We start from the raw sequence: 14,408 nt of genomic DNA on the forward strand, positions 1-14,408 counted from the left end.
TTCCCCTAAGTCCAAAATTTTCCTTGGTGGACGGATTCTCTTCAAATAAAGAACTAACAGCTGAAGAAGGCGGGTATTCTGCACATCTAAGGGAAACTTAATTTTCAAGATGGGATCAAGACATTGGAACATCGCTGGACCAAGTGCACAAGTGTACAGGGAGACTACATTGATATATAAAAAAATTTCACTGAGGTAGGTCGTTTATTTCTCTTCCATTCCAAGAACTTTTCAAATCACCCTCATAAAACATTTCAGTCAAATTTTTAACACAATTTTTATATCATGCAGTTATGCTTTTATGAAGAATCTGGGACTGGTACACACACCCATAATGATTGAGCACAGTAAAGAAGGGCAATGGACTTGTTAACACATCAAGGTCAATTTTACCAAGTAGGGTCAGACAATTTAACACGAATTTGTGTGTGTATCTAAGTGTGCTGGTCTATCTGTGCAGATCATAACACAAGAAGTAAAGCAACACAATTAATTGTAAGTAGTTAGAATCTATACTACTCACTGGTCCCCTATCCATTCTAATTTATTAGAATATCAATCATAGCCCTTAGTGTATGTACAATTAGAAGTACTATCTAGTATCCAGTTTGTGGATCATCCAGGTAAAGTTCCTAAACAAAAAGTGTTCAAAGCCTCACATACTGAAAGCATTCCTCCCCTACCATATATTGTTTGGTGAAATAATCAGTAAAAGTTCTCAACACATAATGAAGATCTATGACCTTATGAACTTTAAGGTCAAATTAAGAATACACCAAAAAAGATAAAGATCCCCTGAAGAGGGTTTTGATGACTGCATAATCGATTGTGATCAAAAGGAAGTCAGAAGAAAATCAATCAACTCCTAAGCAGTCAATCATAGCAACTATTATCAAGAATTAGATGATGTTAGATATTGCTAAGTTAAAAAAATTACTTATTTAGAAGACAAGCAGTTTTTTACACGGCACAGCATGAGAAATAGAATAGGATTAGATAATAAGCACAACAGTCAGATAAAGAATTTCAAAAATATGAAAAGTAAGCATTGTATGTAAAAATACAATGCTCAAATTGAGAGAATGACTATTGGTCATAGGAAGTTGTCTTTCATTAAAGATAATGTAAACAATTATATTTCCAAAAATAAACTGTAATTAAACATTTTCATGATATATTTAATAAACCACTTAAGTGTTTCATAGTTTTACTGATTGGGATTATGCCACAGAAAAGGAAGCACCAGAAAGTATTGACACAGTCTCGACATTTTTATCATCTGGTCAGTCCTCTGGAAAATAGAGGTAAAAATTGATGTTTCATCTCTTGAACCATCATTGGATAACACAAAGTGATTATCATGCGATAATGTGCATCATTAAATGTTACAGTTGCAAGCAAGACATTACACAAGTAGATGCTAAAATTAGCTCCCAATCAATTTGCCTTCAAGTCTATTCCGATTTGTACAGAGACTACCTTTAAGAGCAAATGTTTTCAATTAATAGTTTCTTTTATTACTGCCCTATAATGGAAAATTTCTCCTGGATGTCACTGGTGCAGAATAAGTACTTAATGACACACATGAATGATTTAGCATTACATCTTTAGTTCCATTAACATCTTTACAGCAGTGTAAAACACATACTCTCCCTAGTCTCTGAATTCTTAAAGCATGGAACTTTCATTTCCAAGCAATTAACAAATGCTTTGTAGGACAAGATATTACTCCATTTGAAAAACTTTGACTCAAAGGAAACATAGGACAATTTCAATAAAATAATGGAAGACAAAGACTAAGAATCAACTTACCTATGAAAATGAGGAGATAGAATGGTTTCCTATGAATTAATTCACCTAACGGCTCACACTTCACAAAGACCAGAAGTATAAACTTCAAAAGGTAAAGCAAAAAGTACCCTCAAGCAATAGAAGAATTTCAGTCACTAAATAGGAGGTGCTGTAAACATCTCTTCGAAAAATTCCCATCTATTTAACTTTTCAAATAAAAACCATTCCACTTTACATTCCTTTCCAGATATATAGGGCCAACATATGACCTATAAAAATTAATCCATCTCATTAAAATTTCAGTGGAGTTTATTTTTAGGGCCACATCAAGTGGAACAGTGACGGAGAAAAACTTTTAATTTTGAAATCAAAGATTGTCCCACTGCATACAATGAATTGCCCATTTGATGTCAATAGAATGTAGCAAATGGAATAGCAAGGAACAGTAATGCTTTATCAAGATATTTGATTAATGTGTGTACAAGGACATTTCATGGAAAAATCCACAAGTAACCAAATGTTCCAATCTGGATTCTATAACCAAGTAGGGGGATCGAGATGGTGCGTTGGTTAACGCACTGGCTTCCCACCCAGAATGCCCAGGTTTGAATCCTGGAGACGGTAGATATTTTTCAGTGTATTCTGATCCCTACTTGAGATGCTTTGTGGAGAGCACTTTGAGTGAGTTCGCCATCTGTCGGATGGGACATTAAATTGTGGACCCCTTGGCACCTTTCATTAGGAGAAGATTAAATCCAACACAAGGTTTCTCTCCAACCTTCTTCCTTTCCCATCCATCCCTAATTGCACAAATGACCTTAGCTGTGGCCGCCTCCCCTTATCCTACTACTAATATAGCCAATTAGTCAGTAAAATACCCATTGCCCGCAATGCTGGAACTCTCATGAGAATCAATTTGTACGCTGTTTTTAAGACTGTAAAATCAATTTCTTTGAACAAGGGTCTAACCTATAAATGGAGAATGACTGGGGATTCAAAAAGGCATGAGTTACACTATATTATGACTAGGCACGGATTGGAACAGTATGATTAACTCGAAGTTTCCTGTTATTGGATGCGGACTCTGATCACAATTTAGTCTTTATGAAGTGTAGCGTTCAATTAAAAAACATAAGGCAGGGGAGGCGGGTTACAAAACAGAATGTAGAAGCATTAATCAGGATGATAAGATAGGAATAAGAGCAGGCTGTAGAGAAAATCATGAGTGAGGAAAGGGAGCTAGGTACCATAAAGGAAAAATGGGAACATATCAAAATAGGGATATCGAAAGCCAAAATGTAACTAGAGATAGTAAAATGGAGGACAACGAAACCATGGATTATAGGTAAGATGATTAGTAAAGTGGATGAGAGAAGGAAATGAATGACCATAAGTAAACCAAGGTAGGAAAAATAGAGAGAAAGGACAGTGGTGTAAGATGAAGAGCAAGGATAAGGTAGGCTTACAAAGGAAGGGTGAAATCGGTGTGCCATACAGGAGGGTAAAAGCAGTCGGGAACAAAGGAAGGAATATTACCTCTAATTATTAACTACATGTATATCTGAATAAATTATCTATTGAATCAGGGTAGATCCAAGAAATATGGAAGGAAAACATAGATGACCCATTTGATAAAGCAAATTAAACTAGCAAACTTATTCATAGAGAATTAGACATTGACGGGGATAGCTTACTTTCAGGCATGCTTGATTGCAAGAAAGAAAGGGCATTAAGGAAAATTTAATCAACTAAGAGGATACTAGTGGATAACATTCCCATGACTCTACTAAAAGGTTTACGAAAAGGTTGGAGGAACAGTTTTTACGGACTAATGCAAAGATTTTATGAGGGGGGATTTGGCCGGAAGACTTCGTCAGATTAGTGTTAGTTCCTACTCCAAAAAAAGGGAAAGCAGCCATATGCGAGCACTACAAAACAATGTTTGCTTTCTCACACAGCAAATATGGTATTTATATGGTATTTGGAATTCCTCATAATGAAGGAATGCCACAATGTTAAACCTGAAACTGCTATGTTTACTTAAGGGACGATAAGTTTGAATTCAGGAAGGGGAGGAATCCATAGCAGTCATGTCACTAATAGAGAGGAACTTAGATTTCAACAAGGATATACTCATTTCTTTTGTAGATTTCAAGAAAGTAATTTGATGGAGCAAATTCAGTAGGATTAATAAATGCATTGAAAACAATAGAATGTTATATAAAAATAAAAATATTGAGGGATAGGAGACACACATGCAACCTGCACGTGTCACAGACTTCAGGTGCAAATGATGGAAAGAGAGAATTGGCAGTGTTACGAAAAGGGATAAGAAAGGGGTGTCCATTATCACCAGTGCTCATCAATGTATATGTGGAGGAAATGGTTAAAGAGGCAATGAATGAGCTGGAATGAAATTTGCAGGACAATTTATCAAAGCAATTAGGTTTAATCATCAAGCTTTCATTTGTCAGTCAGCCATAGGGTGCAGACACTGCTGAGTGCATTGGAAAGTGAGTCGGATAGATACAGGATGAGAACAAATGTAAATAAAACACAAGGTCATGGGGTCTTCAAGGAAGAGAAAGGCTAAGTCAAATGTTAAAATGGGAGGGCAAAAGCTAGAGCAGGTGGAATAGTTTATGTAACTCGGAAGTACTTTGGATCGAAATGGTCAAAGTAGTAGGGACATAACGGGAAGAATTGTGTTAGGTAAAGAACCTTTCACAAGGAGAGAATTAATGACAGGGACTTTTGAGTTAGAAAGTTAAAAAAAAAAGTTCATTAAAACTATGATATGGCACAGAATTTGTGTGGTATGGAACATGGTCATCGAAGCAAGATGATAGGCATAGATTGGAGGTTGGTGAAATATGGGTGTGGAGAATGATGGGAAAGGTCATATTGACAGAAAAAAATGAGAAACTGCAAGGCATAATAATAATAAAACGTCTTGATTGGGTTGAGATTGAGACTAGATCGCCCCTTCTTTCACCTAAACCCTGGCATGGTGGAGGATAGGGAGAAATCCAACGGAGGCACGAAAGTAGGATGCAAAGCATTTTGATTGGTGATGCAATGTTAAAGACTGATAGAGGAGAGAACACTAGGCAAGCAAGGAAGGGGTAGACAAAGAATAGACATGCTAGGAGTCATGAAAGGAGGAAGGAAATAAGTGGAATCTAAGAAGGGTTCATTTTAACATTGGATATCAGGTGATAATTGGTTAGGAGGGGCATGGAAATGTAATGTTCTTAAGTTGTATGGGCTGTACTCATCTAAAACCTATCTTAACCAATATAATAAGAATAGTAATAATAACGTTACCCCTTACCTTCAGGTGTTCTTGTTTCAATGTGCTTGCTTATATCATCCCAGTTACGATATCCATATAATTCAATGGCATCTAGCAGCTTAAGTTGTTCCCTTGCAGTCCATCCACCATTACCAAGATAAACACTAGCAGTCCCGCAGTCCTGCAAAGAAAAAATAAACAACACCAAAATTAGGCAAACAAATTCCGAAATGTACTTGATTTATCTATAAAACTGTGAAAATATTTCATTTATATACGCAGACTATATGTGCATTATGAATTAGGACTAACAAAGAGAAAAGTCTCTTTTAATTACGCATGCCAGAAATATAGCAAAATGTTCATTAAATGATAATTAGGCCGTACTACTAATTATTGGGAAACAACCAACAGCCATCATTTGCACCATTATGGCTAGGTCGGTAATTTGATCGTTACTATGGTTGGGAATGGAGGAAGAGTGGAGAGAAACCCAGAGTTAGCAATAGCCAAACCTGGGCCCTGGGGCTGGGAAGCCAGTACATAGCCACCATACCATCCTGATCCCCATGAAAACCAAGGGTTTCTCTAAAACCAACTAGTGATTAAATGTGCCCCAGGTGTCCTGAGTAACTTTTCCTCATCTTCTAGTTTCTAAGGAATCAAGTGGTCACAGTTTGCTTTGTCAAGACTGTCACTGATTAGACTAAGATGGAACATAATTAGGAAGCCATACTAACCTATTGAAAATGTCTTAAAATAAAGTCTTCTGTAGCTTCTTTCATCTAATACATGCTTTCTGGAACAGATGCCACTATTAAATAAATACTGTTTCACCTCTCTTCCTGGTAATATCACTAAGAGGATGAAAACATTGGCAGAAGTCCTCCTTTCTTATTTAGATCCAGGCAGCCATGACCATTGACCCATTCCTGGGTGATTCGAATAAATTAAAAAAAACCAATTGACTAGTTCTCAGTTAATTTAGCAGGGGCCAGGAATCTTTCAATTCACACTTAGATTGAAACCACTTTCACACTTCAAATGTAGAAGTCTTTTGGAAATTTATATCGATTGGATTAAACTTCATTGATGATAGTCATTATTCTTAATAGGACTTCCGTCCCATCACTCAGTATCCCATTGTAGATTAACAAAATGATTCTTATTTTCTCTTCAGTCAGTATTCCTTCTCACAACAGGGGTGGTCATCCGTTTTAATATCATAAAGACTCCTGATGGCCATTCCGCCTAACCCATATGAGAACAAGCAACGCTCAAGTCAGCCAGAGAAGATTTGTTATTCAGGAAGCAATTTTTGTGTAATGGCCATCCTTTTTCCTATTTTAGGGACATGGGATGTGCCCTCCAAAAATGCATACTGTACTGTCTTCAAGAACTTTGCAGACACTAACTATCCTAGGATTAATTAAGTCACCCCTTTCTGCATAATCAAATTCTTTCAACCAATTAAATTGAAAACATATATCTTAATAAAACTGTTCAATTTTCAGCAGAATGTTAATGTTAGAAGCTTAACCAATTACCACTAAACTCCACTTTAAGCTACTTCATATGCTCATACTTCATATGCATATGCCACTTCATGTGCTCTTGATAATTAAAAAGGAAATCAAAAGAAGTATTAAAAATATGGGGGAAGTTGATGACATGGATCCAAGTAAACAAAATACTAGTGAAAACTTTGGAGCATAGTATTGTTTCAGAAATTTGTTTACTTAAGCAAGAGGATATACATACATAATGTTTAACATAGTTTTAGCGGAACTTGACCCTGGCAGGCATTTCTTCGTAGATGTTAGCCTTCATTCTTTATGGGAAATAAATGTCTCAAAACCATTACAACTGATGCCAGTAAGTACTAAAATCCAAATTTCAATCAGGGAATTTATTTTATTTAAATTGTAACCTCCTTGCCAAAGCCTGCAAACTATATTTACATGTTTAATTTAAGTTCCAAATCTACCTTAAATTCCAAGAAAATTGCATGAGAAAATGAAAAATGCATTGACCAATTTCAAAAGATCAAGTCAGGTTACAATTTGTGCAAATATGAAATCAAAGCTCTGAAATCACATCTTATTATCTTGTTAGTATAATTTTAAATGCTATCAAGATAATAAGAAGGCATTTTACAGCTTAAATTTCATACGAAATGGCCAGCACAACATAATATCATAAGTACAATCAGGATTGCCTTCTTTTATGGATTTGAGACGGCTCTCTATAAAATGGGTAGAATTAACAATTGTATTGCAGAAGGTAGGAGTACATTGGAGGGAAAGGCAACATATCTGCATCAACCTGTACATGTCACAAACTGCTGTGTTGAAAGGAGATTTGAAATGGGCAGTATTGGAGGAGAGAGAGACAGGGATGCCCACTATAATACGCTCTTTTCAAAACGGTAACAGAGGTATGGGAGAGGATTAGAGGCAGGAGTGACAGTTGGGAGAAGAATCCATAAAATCAAGTTTTATTTGGAGATGAAGCAGCTTCAGTCAGCCATTCAACATGTGGTTATTGTTGAACACATTAGAAAATCAAATGTGATAGATAAGTGATAAGATGTGATAATAAACATGACAAAGAAGATCAGAATTTTAAGGAAGAGGAAAGTTAGAGAATTTAATATTTTAATTAGAGGCTAAAAACAATATCAGGAAAAACAGTTGACTCATCTCATGTTTTTGACCTAAATGGTCTAAGTAGTAGGGAAGAAGAATTGTGTGAGGCAAAGAAACTATTTACAAGAAGGGATTGAGGAAAGGCACATTGATCAAGGAAGTTAAGAAATAGCTCATTAAAACTTTAATATGTGGCATGGTTTTCTATAAGGCTGAAACATGGTCATTGAAACAAGACGATAGGGGTAGATTGGAGCCTTTTAGGCTGTGAATGTGGAGAAAGAGTGAAAGGTAACACCAAAATGATTACTAGGAATGATGAGGGAGGAGAGAGGATTATTAATATAAATCCGAAAGAGGCAGGAAAGGTGGATGAAGAAATTTTTGATAGGTGACAGAATTTTAGAATTATGACAGAGGTAAGAATGTTAGGCAAACAAGTAAGGGGGACAATAGGTATATTAAATGGACTGAATGGAGCTAGAATGTATTCATAATGGAAGTAGAGTTTTCAGTAGTGTGAAGTCTGGTTGTCTATCCAGGGAGGTTAAGAAATGTAGGGGTGTTTAATAAATATTTTTGACCATAAAAAACCTACCTAAATAATTGACCATCAAATACTTTCAGCTCTAATATTTTAAAGCTAGTGAAGTCAAAGAACAGGCTTTAGGCTAAATTGAACACTTTCGGCATCTGGTCCAAAAAGCAGTTTTTATTTCTACTTCCTAATAATTAGGAATTTACTTCTACTATTGATTCCTTGAGGATTTTTTCAATAGATGTTAAGATGCTAAGGATAGTAATAGGCAGCCCATTCTTTTAACTCCTTGGAAGGTACATTTTCTAGTCCCAGAACCTTACGAGGTTTCATAACTTATTATCAGTATTCATTATTGGCTGCATTAAGTATGAATCAATTTTAAACATTTTTTTTCATGTTGCCCTAATTTAAAAAACTTGAAGAAGAAAATCACTCCTCTTGTTCATAAAATTTACAATATTTTACTAATCCATTTGAAGTATCTTGTTCATTCTGAACACGCAATTCAACACTTTTTAAATAAAAAAATTGGATTTTACTGCCTTTATAAATGTTATTCTTTAAACATAATCCATCAATTTCAACACTCAATTGTGGGCATCATGTTTGCATGAGGGCCATTCATTATTAGATGACTTGCATGGCACAAATGCAGGTGGTTGACACAGCTGTGGGTTAAGATCTAGATTACAACTGATATCTAATAATTACAATCTACCCTTGGGAATCAATATTTGCACCAGTTGAAATAATAAAGAATAAAATGTGAAACCAGTAACATTTATATAGTCAAGTCTTTCTTAGGGTGGCCCCAGATTGAGCCTACTATGGATTTTCCACACAACACTAAGGTTGGTGATTTCTCCTTGTTTTCAATGTGCTTCAGTAGAAAGGACATAACATCTGGATCAGTGAAGTTTCTTCAAGCTCGGCTACGCCAGTTTGAGGAAGCATAAATTAGAAGTACCAACTCTATAAATTAACTTCTTGAAAATGGCGCAATTATACTTGTATTTTTCATTAGTGTGATCGGATATTTTCATTATGACAATATTTAATGCATAAAGAAATATTGGATATTTTTATTTTGTCAATATTTACTGCATTAAGAAATATGTCCAAGTTTCCAACAACAAAACTAATGAGTGAAACGATGAGAATGAAGCTGGCGATTAAGTGGCCAGCGCTTTGAAAGTATGCTGTTATGGTAATAATCAAGTATTTATAACAAAATACTTCAAAACCTTAAGACACCTGAGCTTCCTGTTTTCTTACTTACCATTAACTGGTAACTGTGATCATTTTTGTGAGGCCCTATCTCCGCGCCGGAGGAGAAGCACTTAAAATTAAAAAAATTGTAAGTGAATTAAACATCATCTCTTAAAATCAAAAAAATAAGCTTTTACATTGTGTTAATAAATTTATTGCTGCCGGAGAAACTTAAAATGTGTAAACTCGAGTCGTTCGAATTTCGCTCGCATTACAATTCAATAAGTAATTGAACAAATGGGGACGCAGAATATAGTCACATGACCTACCTCTAAGCAAAGCTCGAAGTCTTTACATTCCGCACACTTGACTCTTAGCCCACTTATTTCTTCTTGGCAATACGTGCAATTATATTTTTCAAATATTTCTGGAAAAATACATAAGGCATATGATTAACATCAATTTACAAAAAGGTTGTGAAGACGCATTTCGGTGACGCCAACTTTGCATCGAGACTTACCCGCCATATTCCTTAACGCCGTAGTTAGCTTTAGAGAGTCGTTATATATTATCGTTGAGGCGGAAACATTCTCTTGCACTCAGTCACCTTCAAATCCACATTTCAAATCCCGAAGAAAGTATAATATCTACCAAATGATCTTTAGAGGGAAGTAAAGTGCAATTACTAGCTCACTTGATTGTAAATATGAGCGCTATCTGGCGGGATAAATTATTGGCTGAAAATTGTCATAATGCATCGTTTTAGTGGCTGGAAACATTCTTCGGATACAAATTATTTACAGGTTTCCATTCATTTATACGTTTTTAAGTCATTACGAGAGACAACATCACCTTACCTGAAGGCCTAGATCGTATTAATTGGTGACGTGGAACACCTTAAACGTCATCTTCAGGCGGCATCACCACATCACCCGACTAACAAGCCGATCGACCTTATTTGAGAAGTACTAAATTTCGCCACCTCAAATAAGCGCTCATGTGTAAGAGTTTCCCGGGCTTTTTAAGGACTCAGAATTCCATACTATTTATTATTTTTCTACCTTTCTGATGAAAAAAGGTTATTCGAGTAAAATTGATTCTTAAGTAAGTGACATGAAATGAATAGATAATATGTACGTTTATTTGGCCAATATTGTACACTTTTACGGTAAAGTGTACAAACGAATGGATGTGAATGTTTATATACATTCGATTTTTTAATGTGAAAAAAACTTTTGTAAGAAGTAATTAATATTATTTTTTTCTGATTTAATTAATTAATAAAAATGATATTTCATCACTTTCTGGTGAATTCAAAACGTTGCATTGTCTACATAATGAATAATCGGGATCATACGTTTGAAAAGTGGAATATGCTTTGGGATCATAAATAAAAAATTGAAGAAATATATGATTAATCAAGGAAATATTAGTTTGGGTTTTGGGGGGTTGATGGTGGCAGATTTGCAGCAGCCATGAGGTCGCTGATAGAAAGGAAAACAAAATACCCCAAGGATTCATATACTTCATTGGCTCTGAAAAAGTGTTCAAATGGGCACAAGTAATAGTGTATTGAGGAACATAGGAGTAGACTGAGGGGACAGATGACAAATACGAAACTTTATCTTAGTCTGCTAAGGAGCAAGTGTTCAAAAGGTAGTGGATGGATAATTGAAATGGACAGTGTTAAGTAGGCCAGGCTGTCTGTAGCTGTCCAACCACTACATTTGAGGAGAAAATTGCAAGAGATCATGAGAAGGGTTGGGGACATGGCAAAATAGGCAGATAACTCATCAAATCAGATTTTTGGATAATCAAGCTTTAGTTAGCCAATCAGTCAAGAAATATAAATCATTGCTCAGTCAAATTTAAGGTTTCAAAGCTGTAAATCAACAATGGCTTTCAGGCATTCCTCCTCCATACCAGGCTGTCTCTCAAGAAAGCAAGAAATACCAGAAAGCCTTAGCCATCATTGCTTAGTGAATTCAAGGATCTGTATGATAGGTATACAAGAAGAATCGATCATTCAAAAACAAGATGGAATTCACATAGATGTTAAATAAAGATGCAAAGAAAACTTTATTATGAAATGTAGTTTCAAATGGCTCAGGACTTTGGTCATTAAGGTAAGATGATAAGCCTATGCGTGTTGGAAACTTTTGAGGTGTGGAATAAATCCTTACAATCACTGTTGAGCGAATGAAAAAATCAGTGTGATAGGAGGTATGGGATGAAGATCAATGCAAATCAAAAAAGTTATTAGGTTTTAGAGAAGGAGGAAGGCCAAGTTAAACATTCAGGTTGTATGGCAAAAACAAGAGCTGGTAAAACAGTTTACTTATCTTGGAAATGTTTTGGACCCAGATGTACAAACTAGCAGGGACATAAGAAGTAAAATTGTATTATGCAAATCTTTCACAAGGATTAGAAAGTTGATGCCAGAGAAATTGACCATGGGTGTTAATAAAAGATTAATGAAAACTTTGATATGGAGTATATTTATGCATGGCTCAGAAACTCATTGAGGCAACAGGATGAGTGTAGATTGGATACTATAGAAGTGTGTTTGTTGGAAAGGTGGGAAAAGTTAATTGAGTGGAAAGTAAAACAAATGAGGTAGATCTGGGCATGATAGGGAGACAAGAAGGTTATTGAGAGGAATTTAAAGAAGGCAAGAGGAATGGGTACATATGGAGGGAAATGGAATGCTGAAGAACAGAGAAATGCTGAAGAGATAGAGGCGAGAATATCAGGTGAAGAAGGTAGAGAAAAAATAAGTGTATTGGACAGAATGATGGGAAGCAGGAAGTATGTGAGCTGAAGAATGGTTAATCATAATTCAGGGTTTACAATATTTAGAAATAATCCCTCCATTCTTAAATTTGTGGAACAGCATGATATTGATGAGTGAAACATTACCATCCTTTAATGAAAGAATGCATGAGCTACTGTAATAGGTAATACCATGGTATATCCATGGGTCCATCTATCCTTTCATCAATTTCAGCTGAAATCTTCGTTGATTCCCATGAATATAGTATTTTGAAATACAAGCACCCATTTAAAAAAGCCTCAAGTATTCAGATAATTATAATCATTAACTTTATTTATCATTAGATGGTTACATATGCCACATTTGACATCATCAAAAAATTAAAAACACAAAATAGAATGCCTATATACAAACATAATTTTGCATTTTACTTGAAAAATTTAATTGATAAATCATTAGTGCCAGCCTCATAAAATGTGTGGATGACATTATCTAAATTCCCTGACTAATCCATCAATATAAAAGAGTATAGATAACTATTTTCTGCATATCTTAGAGACACATTATCTGATGTTACAATCCCAAATTATTTCATTCACCACCACACCCACAAACTATCTGCTTTACATCAAATGCTTTACTGATCAGAGACAAAATAGGTATATATACAGCAAAAGAGAAATTTATCATTAATTCCACAATCCCATAACCATAGTTAGTATTGTTCAATTCCAAAGACAAATATCAGAGAAAATTTAGAGTTTACATGTTAGCATTTAGGGAACATACTGGAAAATGCAGTGACCATTTTGGAATTTATGTTTTACAAAAATGGTAGATGTTCACTGCAGGGGTAAACAAGCATGAAATATGCTGTTAAATCAATAGGCTGTAAACCCCATTTTTCCAAAAATTTGTTAGAATTTTGTACGTGAATAAAGGACAGTGGAAAGATACTTTGTATTCTTCATTTAATTAACTAAAATGATTTTAAATACATGAGGAAAAAGCTTTAAGCTAGACTTTTTAGAACACTTTGAAATTGTACATAAATAATTTTTAACAAATGTGTTAATTTTATATAAGATGAATGAATTTGAATATCCGCCATAATCAACGAATTTTTTACCTTTAGTATTCCATTCCCTCCACACCAGTACAACATGCATATGCAATTTTAAAGCCATGCTTCCTCAGCTTCAAGCTCCAGGCTACCTTTCCCAACATCCTCTCATTGGCACAAGTATAAACCAAATATTCCTAGCTCTGAATCTTATTCCTCCCTTCCAAACCACCTCGTCCCTTCCTTCCAAAATGATTTCTGTATGAAGGCCTTTCTTGAGGTAACCATCTAACTTTACTTTGAAATGATCCTGTAATGTCAAAATCCATTAGGTAGTAGTAATAAAAACTGTATGGAAAATAGCATTGATTTTAATTACCCACAATCATCTCCAGTATTTACTTATAGTTCTGTCAATGCGGGGCTTAGCAGAGTAGCAATACTTTGTAAATTAAATCATTAAAAACCTATCTTGACTGGTACACTTCTCTAACAAACTAGTGTAAAAGGTACAAAAGGCACCGTTGTCCCTTCAACCTATGAAGACCAGCCTACATACTTCACTGAGAATCACTGCCTTTTGTTATTCATTTCTGAGAGCCTAGACCCAGTCAAAATGTCAAGAATGACTACAATGTCTCTTTAATATTGTGTTATTACACAGACCATGAAGGCTTTAGGTTTACAGCTTAGAATGGAAAAGCTTACAACTTAGAAATTAGGCACAATCACAATGAATTTTTCTCCCCAACCCATAATGTTTAATCTTTCTTTATCTTCAGCCTTACCTTATCTCTTACCTGTCCAATATTCCTTTCCAGTCATAAACACTGCTTTCCTCTTACTTGTCATTTGATCCCCTCCACAGTCGCTCCTTCTGATAAGAGTCACTTAATGCTTCTCTCCAATGCATATTTCATCACTCTACAAAATTTATACAAATATTTATATAAAATATATTGCTATGCAAAGTGAGCATTGAACTTTACTTATGAAGGATTTGGATTGCAACTAATTTACCAGTATATAAATTCAAGTATTATTTGATAAATAAACAGACCTTTTAGTAATCTTACATCTACATGATA

General features: G+C 35.0%; 1 protein-coding gene across 1 annotated transcript in view; it reads right to left on the reverse strand.

Annotated features, from left to right (window-relative positions):
- LOC139698895 (transcriptional adapter 2-beta-like) overlaps positions 1-10,438 on the reverse strand; it is a 39,384-nt gene extending 28,946 nt beyond the window's left edge. Inside the window, exons 1-5 of the mRNA XM_071597846.1 lie at positions 10,342-10,438; positions 10,005-10,221; positions 9,814-9,911; positions 9,555-9,614; positions 5,126-5,267 (exon numbers count right to left, since the gene is read on the reverse strand). Coding sequence (XP_071453947.1) covers positions 5,126-5,267; positions 9,555-9,614; positions 9,814-9,911; positions 10,005-10,011 — 307 coding nt within the window. The 5' untranslated portion in view covers positions 10,012-10,221; positions 10,342-10,438. The remainder of the gene's footprint in view (positions 1-5,125; positions 5,268-9,554; positions 9,615-9,813; positions 9,912-10,004; positions 10,222-10,341) is intronic.
- Between the last annotated feature and the right edge of the window lie 3,970 nt (positions 10,439-14,408).

Source organism: Hetaerina americana, unplaced genomic scaffold (assembly GCF_022747635.1).
Source record: "Hetaerina americana unplaced genomic scaffold, ioHetAmer1.1.p SCAF_9, whole genome shotgun sequence".
NCBI classification, from domain to species: Eukaryota; Metazoa; Arthropoda; class Insecta; order Odonata; family Calopterygidae; genus Hetaerina; species Hetaerina americana.